A 22,327-nucleotide genomic window follows, 5' to 3' on the forward strand; every position below is an offset into this window, starting at 1 on the left:
TATTGACACCTGGTGGAAGTAAATACTATCTGCTGTCCCAGATGAGGTAGCTTGGTTGCCACAGAACAGAATCCTACAGGGTCCTCTGCAATACATGGGCCATCTCCTCACCATCAAATAGAATTGTAATTTCCCTGTAGTGATGGTTTCAGGGACCAAGATAGATGCCCAACTAGCCCATCACAATGACAAGCATTTTGCTACATAAGGAGCGAAAGAGAAAGCCTCTAGAATAGATTCATTTGGTTGCAAAAACCTAAGAACAGCCTCGCTGGATCAGGCCATAGGCCCATCTAGTCCAGCTTCCTGTATCTCATAGCGGTCAACCAAATGCCCCAGAGAGCACACAAGACAACAAGAGATCCGCATCCTAGTGCCCTCCCTTGCATCTGGCATTCTGACATAACCCATTTCTAAAATCAGGAGGTTGCACGGGCTTGTAACCCGTGATGGACTTTTTCTCCAGAAATTTGTCCAATCCCTTTTTAAAGGCATTTAGGCTAAGTGCCATCACCACATCCTGTGGCAAGGAGTTCCACAGACCAACTACACGCTGAGTAAAGAAATATTTTCTTTTGTCTGTCCTAACTTTCCCAACACTCAATTTTAGTGGATGTCCCCTGGTTCTGGTGTTGTGTGAGAGGCAAAAGAGCATCTCTCACAACACCAGAACCAGGGGGCATCCACTAAAATTGAGTGTTGGGAAAGTACAATCTGAAGGATTTTTTGGTGGCAATCTACATATAGCTCCACTTGGGTTATCACTATTGGGAGAACGACTTTTCCACTGTTGCACCAACAGAGCAATTGTAAAAGAAAGCAAATAATAGGAAAGCTGTTTTAACTGGGGAGGAGGGAGGAGATCCACCATTATGTGAAGAAGATTCATATTTATGTGTCAATACACAAAGGAATCAGTGTAGTTAATTGGGAACAAAGGTTGGCCAAGGAGAAGCAATTTCCCAGTATCAATGGTTTAGGAAGCCAGGCTAGGAATATAACAAATCCAGTACACTTTTGGCCACTTGGCGGCACTCAGATTGTGGAAGAGCTGATGGCTTACAGAAGCTGAAATCAAGAATTCCTGCTCCAAACAGAGCTTCCTGCACCATTAGTCATTTCAGGGAATTGTGTGGGCGAGCCTGGAAACAGGGAGTATAGGATCTAGTTCCAACTAGTCATTTGCAAGAATTTGTGGGTGTGCAAATTCTGAACATGTTCACTTTGGGGACTAGCCCCACTGCAGTAAAGGAAAGATAACTGAGCAGCAAGATTACCACTAAGACGCCATTCGTAAAAATCTTTTCTGGAACATCAGGGCTAAAAGAAAAAGAAAAAAAGGAAATAAAATCACACTATTTAAGAAACCACTTGGCAAGAAAGGATGGCACTGTTTGCATTTTGCTTGCTTTTTCATGTGTCAGGAATCTCACCACTTGCGCCTTCCCATTGGCTCTGAAGCTTAGCTGGCCTGGCCTGATATTTACACCAGTGGGCCAGAGAATAAGAGGCGACTAAACAGCCACCGGGTAGATGGGACTCGTCAGCCTGGGAAGGCAGCTCATCTGAGAGAAGGAAAACTCTGATCCCAAACCTCCACTGCCTTGTGGCTACATCCAGTTATGGAAAAGGCTTCAGGAGTCAACCTCGAGGCAAAATCCAGAGCCGGAGTCCCTGAGGCAGTTCATGGCTGAACACAGTCATGTTCTGGCAACTCCTGTGACGCTGCTGGAACCAACCGTATTGGCCTCTGCCTTTCCATTGGACCATTTCAGAGACGTGGAGAGGGGGGATTTGCTGCATGGGAAACAGCCTATCCTCCATACCTACTTTACCCAGGCTTCGCGCACTGGAGAGGACACTCTGTTCCAGAACCACCATTCAGAGCGTGACACCATAGTCTTCCGAGACTGAAGGATGCCAACAAGTAGGGCCAGAGATGTGATGTGGCACCACTGGTACCAATCTGTGGACACCTAGACTCAGCTGAGAAAGATTTTAAAAGCGTCCCCCTCACCCCCAGTGATGGAGGAGACAGAGGATCTGAGAGAGCAGGCTAGGGGGGCAGCACTCAGCCTAGGAGATGGCACCAGACTAGGAATATTACGGAGGCAGAAGCCAGGAAAGAGCAGCCACTCCAAGGAGGTCCTTCCTATGACTGCCCCCCTCCTGCATGGGACCCACAAGAAGGAGAGTCAGAGGAGCAACTAACAGGCAGCCTTGAACATGACAACAGGGAACAACATTACAGCTAATAGACCAGGAGTTGGAACAAGAAAAACACTGGCTGAGCCACTGTGGAGCAGGAGGCTTATAAGGGGGTAAGGGGATTTAAATCTGCTTTTCCCTCTGAAGTCTCCTAATCCATCCCCCTTCCCACTGAATACAGCGAGTTCTTTTCAGCTCAGTTGCACCTGTGGGGGAGGAGGGCAGGAGGAAGGATATGATCGGGCCCTTAGGGGCAAGTAGGTAGCTATGCTGGCAAAGCCCCAAAGTGGCTAACAATAACTCTTCCCCAAAGGCTATGTAACTACTATTCTCCAATAATGTGCTAATGATACACAGAATCACAGTCCAATCTTGAGGTGTGTGCATCGGTTTACCACTGGTGTGCAGTGTTGCAAATGTGCCATAAGGCACATTTGTGGGGCTTGGTGCTGGCCCAGCGCCTGAGTTAGCCCAGGATGAGCTTGTGCTGGCCCAATGCCAGTGGGAGGCTGGCGGTCCGCTGCTCAGTGGTTACCTGGCAGCAGAGAGGTGAGTGAGGGTGTGGGGGGAGGTGAGGAGGCGGCATTCCAGGGCGAGGGGAGGTGGGCAGAGTGTGGGCGGAGAGGAAGTGTGGTGGATGAGGGAGTGGGGTGCGGCAGGTGGAGCTCAGCTCCACTGGATCCAGAGTCCTGCATCAAGCCTCTTGGTTGAGCACAGAACTCTGTGACTCTCGATAGCAGGTGCAGAATCATGTAGCCCCATTACGGGACTACTTTCCTTATGCAGGAAAGTACGCCATTGCGGGACTACTTTCCTTACTTTCGTCTCCTTCTCCTGAGAGAAGGAGGCAGTTTCCCTGGGCGCACTGGACACTGCAGTAGCCTTTTTGGCACAGCAGCAGCCCTATGCTCCAGGCAGCTCAGGATTGGGCTGCCTGCCAGATGGCATTCTTGCCTAAACTTGACATGAAAACATATCACCAGTGGACCACAGGTGCAGATAAGGTGTTAGGAGTTGCCAGACATACAAAGCAGGTTCTTGATCTATTCTAAACAATGTGGTTTGGCTTGGCAATTCGGCTTACCTGCTTTCCATGGTGAATTCAACTTCTAGTTCCTCTTTGCCCTGAGAATTTAAAAATATGATTTTAGGAAGCAAAATATGGATCATGCTTGGGTGCAGAGTGCCCCCTCCATCCCATACAAGGCAAGATGAAATGGCCATCTCCTGTGGGCAGGAGAGGGTGGTGAACTGGGGGAACACCCCATGTGCACTTTGCATCTGCTTGCCAGCCTTTCACTATGCCCATCCATAGCTAGCTAACTTGGAACATCAAAAGAAAGAGCTAACCTCTTGGTCAGGTGCTCACCCTTTCTTTTGGTCAGTACTGGTCAAGAGAGAGAGTGGTCCAATACAAGCAGCACAAGCCACCAATGCACCAGGAACTAGCCTTTTCTGTTAGCTGTAGAGTCGCCAACTCTCTGCAATTCTTAATGGAGATGTTTGGGTTTTTTTCCTCTCCAACATAGTCCTGTTGGAGATTCCTGGAGGCCCTGTCAAAATCTCTAGGATTGCTCTCAGTAGTCACCAGAGATTGATGCTGATATCTGGAGACTCCAGGTCAGTCCTAGAGGGTTGGCAACTCTAGTTGGTTGGGCCTGGTCCAGCTGAAAGAGCAGGCAAGAGAGCAGCTGCTGCCTTCTCTAGGTTGGGTGCTCATCTTGCCCTCTTTTTTTAGCTGGGTATGGCCCAGGCAAAAGAAGAAGTGAGCAGTCTCGCAGCCCCTCTCCCCCTGGCTGGGCCTGGCCTGTGCAAGACAAACAGAAAGACAGAGAAAGATGTCTGGCCTCGAAGTGGCTGCCTTCTCTTTTTCTTCCTCCTCTAGACCACTGCCTTTCCTCCATACACTCCCTGGACGATGAAAACAAGGAAGAGGAAGCCACCCTACCCAACTAACCAGCTCCAGAAATTACCCAGTTACTGAACATGTTCATGAGCAACATTTCCTACCTGGAGAAAAAAAGATACACATCTTTTGAACCTGGCTAGGAATAAAACTTCTGGGTATGCTCAGAAGAAACATTTCTAGAGTTCTCAGGGCAAGCAAAATAGTCACAGCCAGGTGGCCTGCCTGGGCTAGTGAGTAAGGTTGCTCTCCTGTTACTGGTTTCCTCCTTTCCGTGTCCTTTGCACAGAAATACAACATTTCATCCTCACCTTTGGATTCAGCTGAAATTTCAGGCGAGCTGTTTCTCCAAGTTGAATTTTAGATACATCAAAGAAAACCGTGAGGAGATGGTCGTCTTCAGTATATCGATCTTCATCACAGACTTGAAGCTCTAGAATGTTCTGGGGAAAGTAAGAGAAGGGTTTTAGGCTCATGGCCTTTAGGCATTCTTTTTCATTTTCCCCACTCCATGCCCCACTATTCAGAAGAGCAAACATTAATTATGGAAGTATTTTATGTCAGCCCTAATTATACTCACCAAGTCAATAAGCAAAGAAATGAATATTTATTGGTGCTAGACCCACTAAGCACTTTGTATTATTAATTGTGCTTCCACTACGCAATATTTGCCAACAAAAGGGCAGTAATAAGGAGTAGGTTACTATAATTTGTGTCACACAAAGCTTAACCACAACACTTTAATTTGCATACTCCAGCATAATCCCAGCCAGTTCTTCCTAAATCAATTGAATCAGAAACAAATATGGAAACATCTTGCTCAGAAAGGGCTATGGCTTAGTACAGTGGTGGGCAAACATTTTGGCAGAAGGGCCACATCATCTCTCTGACACTGTGTTGGGGGCCGGGGGAAAAAAAGAATTAATTTACATTTCAAATTTGAATAAATTTACAAAAATAAATATATTGGAGATGGAATTTATATGAATGAATGGATTTCACTGAGCTTATTTATAATACACATGAGAACTATAATACAGGCATGTAGAACCACAGGAGAACTATGAACTGTTTGCCACAGACCTCTTACACAGTGAAAACATACAAACCAAGCCAGAAACACATGGAGACATAAGTTGTTCAGAGGGAATGGGGGTGGTGGTGTTAAAATAATGCCCGGGGAAAGCAGAAAACACATGGAGACATGATTTGATGCACTTGGGACAATTATGGATGTGCTTTTGCCAGACATTAAGACCAAGTCAGAAAACTGAAAGGGGGGGCCGTATAAATAACTCCTGAGCACACACTTTCAGCCTGAGCACACAACTCCTGAGCACACACACCCAAAATAAATTTTAGAATTTTAGAATTCTTTGAAAAGGTCAACAGGCATGTGGATGTGGGAGAACCCGTGGACATTATATATCTGGACTTTCAGAAGGTGTTCGACACGGTCCCTCACCAAAGGCTACTGAAAAAACTCCATAGTCAGGGAATTAGAGGGCAGGTCCTCTCCTGGATTGAAACCCTGTTAAAGACCAGGAAACAGAGAGTGGGTGTCAATGGGCAATTTTCACAATGGAGAGAGGTGAAAAGCGGTGTGCCCCAAGGATCTGTCCTGGGACCGGTGCTTTTCAACCTCTTCATAAATGACCTGGAGACAGGTTTGACCAGTGAAGTGGCTAAGTTTGCAGACGACACCAAACTTTTTTGAGTTGTGAAGACCAGAAGTGATTGTGAGGAGCTCCAGAAAGATCTCTCCAGACTGGCAGAATGGGCAGCAAAATGGCAGATGCCCTTCAATGTCAGTAAGTGTAAAGTCATGCACATTGGGACAAAAAATCAAAACTTCACATATAGGCTGATGGGTTCTGACCTGTCTGTGACAGATCAGGAGAGAGATCTTGGGGTGGTGGTGGACAGGTCGATGAAAGTGTCAATCCAATGTGGAGGCAGTGAAGAAGGCCAATTCTCTGCTTGGGATCATTAGAAAAGGTACTGAGAACAAAATGGCTAATATTATAATGCCATTGTACAAATCGATGGTAAGGCCACACCTGGAGTATTGTGTCCAGTTCTGGTCACCACATCTCAAAAAAGGACATAGTGGAAATGGAAAAGGTGCAAAAGAGAGTGACTAAGATGATTACGGGGCTGGGGCACCATCCTTATGAGGAAAGGCTACGGCGTTTGGGCCTCTTCAGCCTAGAAAAGAGACGCCTGAGGGGAGACATGATTGAGACATACAAAATTATGCACGGGAAGGATAAAGTGGATAGAGAGATGCTCTTTACACTCTCACATAACACCAGAACCAGGGGACATCCACTAAAATTGAGTGTTGGGAGAGTTAGGACAGACAAAAGAAAATATTTCTTTACTCAGCATGTGGTTGGTCTGTGGAACTCCTTGCCGCAGGATGTGGTGATGGCATCTGGCCTGGATGCCTTTAAAAGGGGATTGGACAAGTTTCTGGAGGAAAAATCCATTAGGGGTTACAAGCCATGATGTGTATGCGCAACCTCCTGATTTTAGAAATGGGCTATGTCAGAATGCTAGATGCAAGGGAGGGCACCAGGATGCAGGTCTCTTGTTATCTGGTGTGCTCCCTGGGGCATTTGGTGGGCCGCTGTGAGATACAGGAAGCTGGACTAGATGGGCCTATGGCCTGATCCAGTGGGGCTGTTCTTAAGTTCTTATAAAGCACAGTCATGGGTCAGTGTGGGCTCCAACAGTCTCCAAAAAGACAAAAGCTCATTGGGTTCCCTGTGGGCCAGTCCTCAAGGGCTGCAAATGGCACCCAGGTGGGGATTTGCCCACCCGTGGTTTAGTGGGTGCCAGCATGGGATGCTTTAAATGCAGGAAGGTCCAAGGCTCTAGCTCAGGGATGTTAAACACGAGGCCCGCTGACCAAATGCGGCCCCCTTTATAATTGGGCTTTTTCATATCTTCAAAATATGAACATGATTTGCACATTTTCTCTTCTGTCATTTGCAGCTAATGAGTTTCTATGTGAGAACAATGTGCCTTTTTCTGGCCATCATCTGCTTAACGATGTCACTTTCAGCTTAATGGTGTCATTTCCAGCCCTCAGCAGGCACCATAAACACTAACTTTGAATGCTAATTAATTCAGCCTCTGTATGAAACAAGTTTTTCAAACAAGACATCCCTGTTCTAGTTTGTATCATCATACAATATATGAAGGAGCCCGATCTCGTCTGATCTTGGAAGCTAAGCAGGGTCAGGCCTGGTTAGTACTTGGATGGGAGACCGCCTGGGAATACCGGGTGCTGTAGGCTTATACCATAGTCTTTCGAGACTGAAGGTTGCCAACCAGACATTCCTTCATGTACCCCGGTTTCAAGCTGAATAAGTATGAATTTATGAACTATTCTTAAAGGTCAAACCAGACAGTACCCTCTTGTGTGAAGGGAATGAGCACATTTGTTTTGTTTTTAATATAATTAGCAGCTATGCAGGGCTTTTATCTGAACTGGAACCTCCACAGAGAACTTTAACCCTCTCTTGACATGGTTCCAATCCAAGTCTCTTCCTTCCCCCTCTTCATGACTATTTGCCCTGGGAGGAAAGATTGCATTATCTTAGAATGGGGTAACAATCAGCTTTCCAGTCAGATGCTAATGACACCTCTCCACCCAAACAGCCATCATACAACAATGTACTCATTGTTGCACTTAGTGCACTCAGGATAACAATGCACTCCGTGTTGTAAGTATGTATGCAATAGTTTAATTAGTGTAGAATGTCCTGTTCCCTCATGCTGGCACAGTCTGAGCAGACATGCAAAATAGGCATGTATACATATACAGCAGCAAGCAGAATTTGGATAGGAAGCAAAAGATTGCTTCACGTAAAGAGTACACACTATCAAACATATCTTGTCCATTAATTAACCAAACACTCTCCACTAGGGTCAGTTCAAGGATAACTTCTATTCTGAATTATTGAAGTTGTTTTTAAAAAAAAAAAATCCCCCATTCAAAAACATTCAATCTTCAGCCAATGGCCAAAAGCAACCAACACCAGACTCTCACTGTGGAGGAAGATTCATACCCACCTGGACAAGAATTGACACCCTAAGCTCCAGGGGTCAGGGAGGAGGACTGTCAAGTTACCCAAAGATGGGAGGAATCCGAATTTCATTCCAAGGAGGATATGATGTGTGGCTCTGGGAAGCAGGGCTGGCCTTGCCATGAACCCACTTGAAACAGTTACCAGGAGTGGCACCCTTGGAAGGGTGGCAAATAGATAAGCACCCAGTCCATTCATCAGCTGCTCTTTCCAGCCTGCCACTCTATTGGGGACTCCAATTTTCTTCCAACTTGTTGGGAGAAGAGGATTGAGGAAGTCCCCTGCTTCATTCAGCACTGTTGGAGGGGGGAGAAGCTGCAGCAGTTCTGAACCACTTCTCTTCACCCTCTTGGTGTTTACAAAGCACCAAGGGGGCACAGAGAGGTGATTTACAGCCCAGCCCCATTCTTTCCCCCCTTCCCTTTACTTACTAAGAGCACAGCATGAAACCTCACTGTCCCACATCACTTCTGTTTGCAATGAACAGGAGCAGTGCATAAGAACATAAGAACATAAGAACAGCCCCACTGGATCAGGCCATAGGCCCATCTAGTCCAGCTTCCTGTATCTCACAGCGGCCCACCAAATGCCCCAGGGAGCACACCAGATAACAAGAGACCTCCATCCTGGTGCCCTCCCTTGCCTCTGGCATTCTGACATAACCCATTTCTAAAATCAGGAGGTTGCGCATACACATCATGGCTTGTACCACATAATGGATTTTTCCTCCAGAAACTTGTCCAATTCCCTTTTAAAGGCGTCTAGGCTAGACGCCATCACCACATCCTGTGGCAAGGAGTTCCACAGACCGACCACACGCTGAGTAAAGAAATATTTTCTTTTGTCTGTCCTAACCCGCCCAACACTCAATTTTAGTGGATGTCCCCTGGTTCTGGTATTATGTGAGAGTGTAAAGAGCATCTCCCTATCCACTCTGTCCATCCCCTGCATAATTTTGTATGTCTCAATCATGTCCCCCCTCAGGCGTCTCTTTTCTAGGCTGAAGAGGCCCAAACGCCATAGCCTTTCCTCATAAGGAAGGTGCCCCAGCCCCGTAATCAACTTAGTCGCTCTCTTTTGCACCTTTTCCATTTCCACTATGTCTTTGTTGAGATGCGGCGACCAGAACTGGACACAATACTCCAGGTGTGGCCTTAGCATAGATTTGTACAACAGCATTATAATACTAGCCGTTTTGTTCTCAATACCCTTCCTAATGATCCCAAGCAGAGAATTGGCCTTCTTCACTGCCGCCGCACATTGGGTCGACACTTTCATCGACCTGTCCACCACCACCCCAAGATCTCTCTCCTGATCTGTCACAGACAGCTCAGAACCCATCAGCCTATATCTAAAGTTTTGATTTTTTGCCCCAATGTGCATGACTTTACACTTACTGACATTGAAGCGCATCTGCCATTTTGCTGCCCATTTTGCCAGTCTGGAGAGATCCTTCTGGAGCTCTTCACAATCACTTCTGGTCTTCACCACTCGGAAAAGTTTGGTGTTATCTGCAAACTTAGCCACTTCACTGGTCAAACCTGTCTCCAGGTCATTTATGAAGAGGTTGAAAAGCACCGGTCCCAGGACAGATCCTTGGGGCACACCACTTTTCACCTCTCTCCATTGTGAAAATTGCCCATTGACACCCACTCTCTGCTTCCTGGCCTCCAACCAGTTCTCAATCCAGGAGAGGACCTGTCCTCTAATTCCCTGACTGTGGAGTTTTTTCAGTAACCTTTGGTGAGGGACCGTGTCAAACACCTTCTGAAAGTCCAGATATATAATGTCCACGGGTTCTCCCGCATCCACATGCCTGTTGACCTTTTCAAAGAATTCTATAAGGTTCGTGAGGCAAGACTTACCCTTACAGAAGCCATGCTGACTCTCCCTCAGCAAGGCCTGTTTGTCTATGTGTTTTGAGATCCTATCTTTGATGAGGCATTCCACCATCTTACCCGGTATGGATGTTAGGCTGACCGGCCTATAGTTTCCCGGGTCCCCCCTCTTTCCCTTTTTAAAAATAGGCGTGACATTTGCTATTCTCCAATCTTCTGGCACCGTGGCCGTTTTGAGGGACAAGTTGCATACATTAGTCAAGAGATCTGCAACTTCATTCTTCAATTCCTTAATAACTCTTGGGTGGATGCCATCAGGGCCCGGTGACTTATTGATCTTTAATTTATCAATGAGATCTGAAACATCTTCTCTTTTAACCTCTATCTGACTTAACTCCTCGGTCAGGTGGGGCCGTTCGGGCAGCGGTATCTGCCCGAGGTCTTCTGCCATGAAGACAGATGCAAAGAACTTATTTAATTTCTCTGCCATCTCTAAGTCTCCTTTTATCTCCCCTTTCCCTCCCTCACCATCCAGAGGGCCAACCACTTCTCTGGCGGGTTTCCTGCTTCTAACATATTTGAAGAAGCTTTTATTATTCCCCTTAATGTTGCTGGCCATGCGTTCCTCATAGTCTCACTTGGCCTCCAGTATCACCTTCTTACATTTCTTTTGCCACAGTTTATGTTCCTTTTTATTCTCCTCATTAGGGCAAGACTTCCATTTACGGAAGGAAGCTTCCTTGCCCTTCACAGCCTCTCTAACTTGGCTGGTTAGCCATGCGGGCACCCTCCTGGATTTAGTGGAATCCTTCTTTCTTTGCGGTATACACCTCTGCTGGGCCTCTATTACTGTTGTTTTAAGCAGCCTCCCTGCACTCTGGAGAGATTGGACTCTTTTTACCCTCCCTTTCAACCTCCTTCTAACCAGCCTCCTCATTTGAGGGAAGTCCGCCCGTCGGAAGTCAAGGGTTTTTGTTAGAGATTTGCCTGGTATTCTTCCCCCAACGTGCACGTCAAAACGGATCGCAGCATGATCACTGTTCCCCAATGGCTCACTAACGTTTACATCTCTAACCAGGTCCTGCGTACTGCCCAGTGCATTCTGGGCTCCCAACAAACACTGCTCCCATTCATTTTTTGGGTCGAGGCCTATGCGATGAAAGACTCCTGACAAGTGATGGGTTGCTTTTCATGAGGACCAGAAGGAAAGTATTCAGCAGAATCTTGCAAACCTCTTCAGGAGAGCTTTATATAAAATACAAATTGGGTGGGATAAGAAAAGCACAAAACCAGATAGAAAGAGAGGCACTGGAGACAAGAAGCAAAAGAAGAAGCAAGCTTGTGAAGCAAATACTGCAATAAACTGCACCAGGGAGGATGGTAGATGATACTCAATTTCCAGTGTCTATATACCAATATGCACAGAGTATGGCAAACAAACAAGAAAAACTTGAAGTCAAAATATGGAAAGAGAAATACAATTTGACAGGCATCATGGAAATTTGGTGGGATGAGATCCATGAGTGAAATTCAGGGTGGAAAAGGCAAAAGGAACTGACCCAACACAAAGGTTGGAGAAGTTGCATTATCCATAAAGAATTTATTCACCTGCACAGAAGCCCAGGAATTTGACAATGGAAGCGTGACAAAAAGTGTCTGGGTAAGAATTTAAGGAGAGAAGAGAAAGAGTAATATCTTCTTGGGAGTCTACTAGTGCCCCCCTGACCAAGCAGAAGTCACGGACAATGCTTTCCTCAACCAGATGACCAGGCATCCAAGAGGCAGGCCATAGTGGTAGTAGGGGACTTCCAACAGTCCTGACATCTGCTGGAATACTCATCTAAGAATGGGCGATCCAATACATTCTTGATATGGATGGGCAAGTCAGGCATGGCTTAACTTGAGTCGAGTCACAAGGCTCCACCCCCCCATGACTCGACTAAAAAACGAGTCATAACGGGGGCACTTGCTGAGTTGGCAAGTCACTTTTTCACGACTCAAAAAGACTTGAGTCACAAGTCATGCCGTTTAAAAAGTCAGCTATGGAAAAAAGGGGTGGCTGCGGGTGTGCGTGCGTGTGTGGGAGTTCTCTTTAAACACTCCCCTGCTGTCTCTGTCCATCTGTAAACAAGGTGGGAGGGGGTGGGACATACTGCAAGAGGGCAGGCACATAAGCGGCAAGAGGGAGGAGGGTCACACGTAGCAGCTGCAAGGCTTACCAGGACAACCCAATCCTTTGCAGCTCTAGTCAGAAGTAGTTCCATTTGCGCCAGTTGTTCAATGAGGCTCCCAGGTAAAAATGGAGCCATGAGGAGGAAAGTGTGATCGCTACAAACTACCTCCTCCCCCTCCCTGGGCTTCTCCAGCTAATCTCCAGCTCCTCCTGCCCTACCTTAGCCAAAGAAAATACCAGAACTCCAATGCTTTGTCCTGTTTATCAGTTCTTTCAGAGATGGGTAAGAGAGCTCACTCCCGCCTCCTATTTGTTGCAGAAACAAACATTAACCCTTCCCTGCCTCCTGGCTGGAACTTCCCTGCTGCTCGCCCAGTCTGAATGATGACCCTATGAGGTTTTTCACACCATGAAAACAGTAAGCAAGCACACCCAGACACAAGCAGGCTCAGTTCTGTGTGTGTGGGGATGAGTGCCAAGTCAAGGGGCCCTTGACTTGAGTGTTTTCCCAAGTCTTACACACACATGACTAGAATGTACATGAGTCAGTGAAAAACACACATTTTCATGACTTGGACTTGAGTCACCTGACTTGAGTTCCCATCCCTGATTCTTGACTTGCCTTGCAGACTACTTCATCATTCAGAAGGCGGAGGAAGGAAAAAGGAGGGGGTCTACTATCTTGGACATAATCCTTACCAACCAGAAAGAATTGGTTGAGGAATAAAGCGGCAGGGACTTTGGGCAAAAGCAACCATGCCCTCTTGGAATTCTTGATATCAAAGGAAAGATAAGCTAGGAATAGTCTGATTTCAGGATAGTAGACCTCAGTAGGCCCGGAGAACAATTAAACCATATCCTGTGACTAGAATTGAGAAAGGAGAAAATGGTCCAAGAGCAATGAGATTTTTTGAAAAGCAAGAAACTGAAAGCAAAATTGCAAGCAGTTCCCATGAGATGAAAAGCTGGGAGTAGATAAGAAAACCAACGTGGCTGCACAAAGAGCTTTCTGAAAAGTTGTGACACAAGAGGAACATGTGCAAGGAGTGGAAGGTGAGACAGTTCACAAAGCAACATACACAAGGAACAACACCTGCAGGAATGCTGTCAGGAAGGCACAGATGTCAAAGTACAGAATGAGCTGAGGCTGGTGTGGGAAGCTAAAAATAATGAAAAGGTGTTCTTGGTTATGCCTTAAAGAAGAGGAAGGTTAGGTACAGAAAAGATGAAGAAGTGATGATAGAAGACAACAAAATGGGAGAGCGGCCCAGTTCTTATTTTGCATCTTCCTTCTCCTACAAGGGAAGGTGGCCCAAACAAACAGTTGCACTATGCGTCAGTGGAAGCATTGAGGGCATCACAGCTCACGGTAAAGAAAGAGTTGGGAAGGGAATTCCTAGTTACAGGTACTTTAAATGAATTCAAGCTGTAGTGTAGCTATGGGGGGCAAAACACTAAGTACTGCAGGTGTCACAATGCACCATGTAAGTAGCCTCTCCCACTCGCCATTGGAGCCATTCCGGGCAGCGACGGCGATGTGCAGAAGATGTTGTTTGGTTCACCAAGTGCCTGCACATTCCCATCACTTCCCAGAATGGCTTAGATGGTAAGTCAGCTCCTAGGGGAAGCTTACATGGCGTGTTGTGGCACCTGCAGCATTTAATGATTCCACCCCCAGCTATGCTACTGAATTCAAGTCACCAGGACAAGATAAACTACATCCCAGAGTACTGAAGGAGCTTGCAGATGTGATATTGTAGCCACTGCCTGTAATCTGAGAACTCTGAGAACAATCTGAGTGATTGAGCGGGTGGTGGCGTCCCAGCTTCAGAGGGTACTGGAGGAAACTGATTATCTGGACCCATTCCAATCTGGCTTCAGGCCAGGGTTCAGGACGGAGACTGCCTTGGTCGCCTTGGTGGATGACCTTCGCCGGGGGATGGACAGGGAGAGTGCAACTCTGTTAGTCCTGCTGGACCTCTTGGCGGCATTCGACACCATCGACCATGGTGTCCTTCTGGACCGGCTGGCCGGGTTGGGGCTTGGAGGCACTGTTTTGAAGTGGTTCCACTCCTTCCTGGCTGACAGATCCCAGAAGGTGGTGCTGGGGGATGCCTGTTCGGCACCCCGACCCCTGAGGTTTGGGGTGCCACAGGGTTCCATCTTATACCCCATGCTTTTTAACATCTACATGAAGCTGCTGGGAGAGGCCATCCAGGGGTTTGGAGTGGGTTGCCACCAGTACGCTGATGACTCCCAGCTTTATCTCTCCTTTCCCCCTGATTCTGAGGAGGCGGTTGGGGTCCTAGATCGCTGTCTGGAGGCAGTTAGGGACTGGATGTGGGCGAACAAGCTGAAATTAAATCCGGATAAGACAGAGGTGCTCTTGGTTCGGAAATCCACAGCTCGGGTGCTGGACTATCGTCCTGCTCTGAATGGGGTTGCACTCCCTCTGAAGGAGCAGGTCCGCAGCTTGGGGGTTCTCCTGGATCCACAGCTGCTCCTGGAGTCCCAGGTGGCGGCGGTGGCCAGGGGAGCCTTTGCTCAGCTTCGGCTGATTCGCCAGCTGCGACCGTACCTGAGCTGCGCGGACCTGGCCACAGTAACCCATGCCCTAGTGACATCTAGATTAGATTATTGCAATGCACTCTACATGGGGCTGCCTTTGAAGACGGTCCGGAAATTACAACTAGTACAGAACGCGGCTGCTCGTGTGGTTGCCGGGGCACGTCGGTTTGACTCTGTCGAGCCGTTGCTCCGGCGGCTACACTGGTTGCCGGTTCTGTTCCGGGCCCAATTCAAGGTGCTAGTTTTGACTTTTAAAGCCCTTTACGGCTCGGGTCCGGGGTATTTGAGGGACCGCCTCCTTCCCTACAATCCGGCCCGTGCTCTTAGATCTTCTGGGGGGGCCCTTTTGACTGTGCCGCCACTAAGAGATGTGAGAGGGGTGGCGGCCAGGAAGAGGGCCTCCTCAGTGGTGGCCCCCGAACTGTGGAATACCCTCCCCTTAGAACTGAGAACTGCTCCCTCGTTGCTAATGTTTCGGCGTGGACTGAAGACCTTTTTATTTCAAAAAGCTTTTAATTGTTGACAGGCTGGCTGGCGTTCTTGCTTTTTATATGAAAATCCACGGGGGTTTGTTTTGTTTTTTAATCATTGTAAATTGTTTTTAACTGTTTTTCATGTTGTATTTTTAAATTGTTTGTTAGCCGCCTTGTGTGCCTGTTGGGCAAAAAGGCGGGGTACAAATTAATAAAATAATAATAATTAAAAAAAAAATAACTCCTGCAGGACGGGTGAGGTGCAGATGGACTGGAGCTGAGCAAATGTTGTTCTCATCTTTAAAAAAAAAAGACAAAAAGGGGGATCTGGGAAACTACAGACCAGTCGGCTTGATGTCAATACCTGGAAAGGTCTATTTAGTCTAGATCAGGACCATGGTAGGAGCAAAGAGCTAGATAATCTCTTTCCCCAAGGTGGCAGTGGGACTTTCCCTCCCAAGGCAAACAGCAAGCACAGGACTGTGAACTGGATTGGGACCGTAGTGAGGGCAAAGGACTGAAGCCTCCTTCCCGCCCATGTCATGGTCCCAATCAGGATGTCCCAGCTGTTAAGGGGAGTGGAAGAAATTAGCACAGAAGGCCAAATCACAGGCCTTCTGCATTGTTTGGCACCTAGCAGTTCCTGCTGGTGATGTTAGCTGAGCTCCTTACCTTGACTTGATTCTGAATCCTGTAGTGAAAAGTTTCATTCCACACGGGGTCTTTGTTGTCGTTCACAGTGCAGGTTTTGGTCCGTTTCACTGAGGCAGTTGGCAACCGTAGAGTCACGTAACAATCAGACTGGGTTACTGTTCCAAAAGACAAAATTGGTTATTGACAGTAAATATATCAATGTGACTCGACTAGAGCCAGTGCAATGGGCTATCCTGAGCACTGCGCATTTATCATTAAGCTTGGTTTTGTTTGTGTTATTTTAAATGCACGTGCAGCCAATGCCTGAGTTGTCTGATCTCTGATGTCATCTCATATACACAGATATACAAGATGGTTTCAAAAGACAAAACACGATAGATACGCAAAAAAAAAAAAGTTTACAAAGCAGGCACAAAGGATATGCCTCCCCATAGCATTCAGCACAGCCTCTGTTGGCACAGCTGCATGCTATGGCATGGCGTGTGTGGGGGGTAGGATTGGGCTGCTAGTTTTGCAACTGACCATATCTGTTTGTTTCAATCTACCAGGGCTGGTAATTGTGATGGCTTTCATTTTAATGCAATATTATCACTTTGGCTGCTATTAACAAGACAGGCATTTCTCTGCCTGAGTAATATAGGATAATATTTCCAGGAGACTGAGTACATCTAAAGTAAGGGACCTAGCAATAAGGAATTCCCCCCAAAATATGTGATGGGCAGTGGTTCCCAAACATTTGCAACTGGTGGTTCCCTTGACCAACTTGGCCATTGGCCGCTGCACCCCATCAGGGCTACAACCCTATTCATTGTATAGAGTGGTGGGTTTTTTTGCAAGGATTCCCCGGGGAGCCACGGCTCACAGTATGGAACTACTGGTGATGGGTATATTTGTTTAAACAAAAATGTTTATTCCAGTACCCTGAGATTTTCAAGCCCTACTATTGAGGATATCTTCCAGTGTTGCATTTCTATATGTGCAGTTAGAAAATGCATGTGGAAAAGTGAGTGGGAAATGGCCACAAAGTCTATTTTGGTATTGTTGGAAAGTCAGATCATAGCATGAGAAACAAGACCTTCAAAGGAGGTATCGAAAAATTTGCAAGATGTGGGTCTATATTCACATTTGAACTTTCTGACATAACAAAAGTGTACCACTTTGTATATCCTCAAAATGGACAATTTTGCAAACTTTCCCACAGGGCTGTTGTGTTTTCAAAGCTGTGAAATGCAGCCGCACAATTGCTAAAGGGATCTGGATATATGGAACACAAGATGCTAGTTCTGAAACAACTACAGTAGCTTCCAGTCAATTTTCTAGCATTGTTCAAAGATTGCCATGAGAGCCGATGCTACACCAGCTAACACCACCAAGAGAAAGACCCGCCACTGTCAACATCTGAAGCAGCTACCTGAGTATTACTCTTGGCAATACAGTGAGCTTGGCTGAGCAGCTTACACTGTACAGCATCACAGTCACTTTAACTAGGTTAGTAAACACGGCATTAATTATCATTCATACCTGCAGGGCAAGGACCTAATTGTGGTGCACAACCAGAAAACATGAAAGCAAAAACATGTAAGGCCAAGTTGAGGAAAGACTAAGCGACGTAGTGAGGTCTGATTACAAAGAATCACATGTCAGAATTGCCTAGTTTCACACCTTGTGGTTGGTCTGTGGAACTCCTTGCCACAGGATGTGGTGATGGCATCTGGCCTGGACGCCTTTAAAAGGGGATTGGACAAGTTTCTGGAGGAAAAATCCATTACGGGGTACAAGCCACAATGTGTATGTGCAACCTCCTGATTTTAGAAATGGGCTATGTCAGAATGCCAATGCAAGGGAGGGCACAAGGATGCAGGTCTTTTGTTATCTGGTGTGCTCCTTGGGGCATTTGATGGGCTGCTGTGAGATACAGGAAGCTGGACTAGATGGGCCTATGGCCTGATCCAGTGGGGCTGTTCTTATATTCTTATGTTCTGTATAACAATAAAAAAAATAATGGGTGCAATTCATATTGTATTGAAATAAATGGCAAAACTTACCAATTGACTTAACTTATGTTAATTGGAATAGACGAGAGGGCTGTCTAGTCATCGTTCTGTCACTGATCATGCCAAACAAAAACAAGTTCTTGCTGTTTTACATAGAACTTTACATAGAATTGTTTTTCATAGAACTGTCAAGCATTCTGAACCTTCCTCTGATCATCCATCTATCTTTGAGATCAGAGGATGGTTTAGAATGCTTGAAAGTTTTTTTTATATATTTTATATATAATGGCAGACAGAAATGGCACAGATCTGCTGCCTGAGCCAACTGCTTCAGTTGACCTCATGGATGGCAGGGCCTCTGAGAGGAATTTTATCAGGGGGTACAAAGTATCTTTTGGGCCCCTTTGCAAAAGGAGATGGGTGTAATAGAGTAGGGGAGGGCGGTGACAGGCAAGCAGAGTGGGGGCAGGAAGGGACAAAACAGGTTGGGGGGAGATAGCTAGAAAAATCTTTGGAGCCCAGGTCTAGCCTTCCATGTAGCATTGTCAGCTAGGTACAGTAATATGAAAAACCAAACACTCCTAAGTCTCTCTAAAATCTTTTACATATAGAAAATCTTGCAGAAAAATTAGCATCATCATATTTAGGTTCACACTAGAATGGAAAGTGTCCTGTGTGTACCAAAACTTTCTTCTGCAGCAGCTGTGATCCCACAGCTGTGTTCCCTGAGCTCCAATACACTCCTTCATGGTTAGCCAAAGAGCTACTGTGGCAGGGCAGTTTCTTCCCAGATTTGACACTGTATTAAGGAATGTCACGTAAGCATTCCTCGGCCCAGCAGATATGGCTTGTGGCAGCAGCTGTCACTGCACGCCCAGCATCCCATGCAGTCAGTGAGTTTGGGTGAGATAGGAAAATGTAAGATCCCAGGAAATTTCTGGGCCCCCTCCTTTGGCTCCTGGGCCCCCTTTCTGACCCTGGGCCCAGGTACAAATTAACCCCTCTCCTAGGCCCTGTGGATGGGCCCTGACTTTTGACATTATGGTGATTGGATTAATAAAAATATCAATTTACAGGAGCCAGGAGATGGCAGAGAGATTCTTCCGCTAGCACACCAGTCATAAAAGGTGCTCCAACCAAAGCCCTCCCACCAAAGCCAGTGAATTCGGATCCAGCCATAGCTGAAAGTAATGTGGCAGGAGGTGAGAGGAGGTGGGGGAAGGCAGGAATGATGCAATGATGGGGCAATGGGAGGATAGAATAGGATGGTGATGGGGGCAATGGATGGGCAGATTGGGTTCAGGAAGGAATTGATTTGGCAGATTTGTCTGTGGCCACTAAATCCTAACCTCCTTCCCAGACCCATTCCCATTGTCTGAGTAGACCACCCCACATCACAGAGACTTACCCCCAAGTAAGGGAACAATGGTTCCTCCTCTGCAACTCTCCCCCCCCCCCCCGATGCAACAGTAGCACTTTTGGTAGAACTACATTGGCAGGAAAGGAGAATAGGATTGAGCTTTGCATCTGTGAAAACAATTTCTGTGCTAGGAACACTGCACTATGGAACAAGTAAGGCCCACGATGGGCAGCAGAAGGTGGGAAGAGGGTGGGGAGGGGGTGTTTCAGGGCAGGGGGGGCAGTAATAGAGGTGGAATAGATCTGGGAGGGTGTGGGATCAGCAGCACCATATTCTCTCCTCCTTCCCTGACAAGATCTGCTGACACAGGTCCACTCAAACTTGTTAGCAGGTCCAAGTCGACTCTTTGCTGCGGCTGAGGCTTTCCCCAAGGCAAGGGTAAATGTCCCTTTGCCTCGAGGAGACCTCCAGACTGCAGGTTTCCCCAGTAGAATGCAGTACAAGCCACACTGGTGCCATTACGTCAATGGCAAAATTGGGGGAATTTCGTCAGGATTGGGCTGCCTGTTTTATATTTCTTCAAAGGTTTTCCACCAGAATGCCTTTTCAGTTGGAATTTCAAGTGGAATTTAATTGCCTACATGTTTTTACTATGCCAAACCAACTGCATTTATCAATAGGAATAGTCCATGGTTAATCAATAAACGCATTCGATTATAACATCTAAGATATCAGAGGTATGAAAACTATCATCTGACCATCTGTCATGTAATGTACATATTTAGAAACGAGCATGTTTCCATTATGTGTTAGGAAACAGTCTTGGCAACTTTGAATACATCAGTCACTGTATTCATTATAATCATGACCAGTGGTAATTGATTCTTATGCATCCATCTGCCATAGGTCATTGACCCTGCATCTATTAATTTCCTCTTTCTTAACCACAATTATGTGTTGGCAGTTCACACTGCTAAATTCCATCATGCGCTTCTATGCTCATAAGCATATGGAGAAAGAATGGTCAGAACTACACAGTGGCATAAACCAGTACCACATAAGAACAGCTCCACTGGATCAGGCCATAGGCCCATCTAGTCCAGCTTCCTGTATCTCACAGCGGCCCACCAAATGCCCCAGGGAGCACACCAGATAACAAGATACCTCATCCTGGTGCCCTCCCTTGCATTGGCATTCTGACATAGCCCATTTCTAAAATCAGGAGGTTGCGCATACACATCATGGTTTGTAACCCATAATGGATTTTTCCTTCAGAAACTTGTCCAATCCCCTTTTAAAGGCATCCAGGCCAGATGCCGTCACCACATCCTGCGGCAAGGAGTTCCACACACCAACCACACGCTGAGTAAAGAAATATTTTCTTTTGTCTGTCCTAACTCTCCCAACACTCAATTTTAGTGCATGTCCCCTGGTTCTGGTGTTTTGTGAGAGTGTAAAGCGCATCTCTCTATCCACTTTATCCTTCCCATGCATAATTTTGTATGTCTCAAACATGTCCCCCATCAGGCGTCTCTTTTCTAGGCTGAAAAGGCCCAAACGCTGAAGCCTTTCCTCATAAGGAAACCCACCTATAAAAAGCAGTCAGATTTGCAGAGATGGCCGAGATCAACTGCTGAAAGTTGAGTATCTTTTGATTCTTTCATAAAAGCTAATTTCGCCACTTCTGCTTGCATTTTAAAATTAAATCTAAATGTAAATAATTTGAACTCCATATTTTTGCATAAATCTAAGGACATAAGCCCTGCTCAATCAGGCCATCTAGTCCAGCTTTTGTATCTTACAGTGGCCCACTGGATGTCTCTGGAAGCACACAAAAAAGCAAGATTCCTGTATCCTGTACTTCCTTATATTTGAAATTCAGATATAGCCTAGTTCTAGCCTATTTCGCCTCCTGGTATATACCTGATATTTGCATCATGGCTTGCAACCTGTGATGGACCTTTCCTATATAAATCTGGCTGATTCCCTTTGAAAGGCATCAAGGCCAGGTGCCACCACCACATCCTGTGGCAAGGAGTTCCACAGATCAATCACATGCTAAGTAAAAAAAATGTTTTCTTTTGTCTGCTCTAACTCTCCCAACACTCAATTTTAGTGAATGTCCCCTGTTCACATCTATCCACTCTATTCTACCAAGCATAATTTTAAAGGACCCCACTCAGACACCTCCTTTCTCAACTGAAAAACCCCAAATGCTGTAGCTTCTCCTCATATGGGAGGTATCCCCAGTGAATCATTTTGTTCGCTCTCTTCTACACCTTTTCCAGTTTCACTATATCCTTTTTGAGAGGTGGCGACCAAATCTGACATTGTTTACAAAGAACCATCAGCTAGATAGCATGTGTGGTCAGTGCAAATTGTTGAGTAACATGTAACACATAAATGTCTAAGTAATAAGGCCAAACAGGTTCTATGAAGAGAAACGTGTAATTAGAAAGAATGTCTTTGCCTCCTTCTGGTTAATGACGCAGAATCCCATGTGATAATAATAGCTGTGCCTCTCACCCAGAATTGGGTATAGCTGTTCCTCTCACAGGGAACCCTGGGAAAAAAAAATTATTAAAGAAAATTATTTGTTCAAGGCTGTGAACCTGAGCACATTCCCCTGGGAGTCAGCTCCATTGACAACAATGAGGCTTATTTCCAAATAAATATGCAGAGACAATGGCACAGAGTGTTATCTGAATTTAGCCATGGCAATTAAACTATGGCAGCAGTTTTCAAGTTTACTGGGGCTGTGACCCACCTCATCCTTGGGGAACAGGAGGGTGGCATTGTGACTCACTACTAGCAGCTGCCCCGATGTTGCGCCAGCCCAAGGCAACCTCCAGAGGCCTCTGCAGTCCTCAGAAATTGCTCTAAAAGTTACTTCTGAGTCATTTCTGGTTGCATTCACAAAACTGGAAATGACTCAGAATCACTTCCAGAGCCAGTTCTGAGACGCACAGTGGCTTCTAGAGCTATCCCGGGCCACTGCGATGTCAGAGCGGCTGCAATTTGGAACCAAACAGACCCAGGGAAGGGCAGGTGGACCC

At 46.3% G+C, this 22,327-nt stretch overlaps 1 protein-coding gene across 1 annotated transcript in view; it reads right to left on the reverse strand.

Annotated features, from left to right (window-relative positions):
• Positions 1-22,327, reverse strand: part of LOC136641571 (cytosolic phospholipase A2 epsilon-like) — a 65,676-nt gene that overhangs the window by 23,228 nt on the left and 20,121 nt on the right. The window contains exons 2-5 of the mRNA XM_066617517.1: positions 15,936-16,072; positions 4,426-4,557; positions 3,293-3,333; positions 1,278-1,320 (exon numbers count right to left, since the gene is read on the reverse strand). Of these exons, the coding sequence (XP_066473614.1) occupies positions 1,278-1,320; positions 3,293-3,333; positions 4,426-4,557; positions 15,936-16,072 (353 nt within the window). The remainder of the gene's footprint in view (positions 1-1,277; positions 1,321-3,292; positions 3,334-4,425; positions 4,558-15,935; positions 16,073-22,327) is intronic.

This window comes from Tiliqua scincoides, chromosome 1 (genome assembly GCF_035046505.1).
Source record: "Tiliqua scincoides isolate rTilSci1 chromosome 1, rTilSci1.hap2, whole genome shotgun sequence".
NCBI classification, from domain to species: Eukaryota; Metazoa; Chordata; class Lepidosauria; order Squamata; family Scincidae; genus Tiliqua; species Tiliqua scincoides.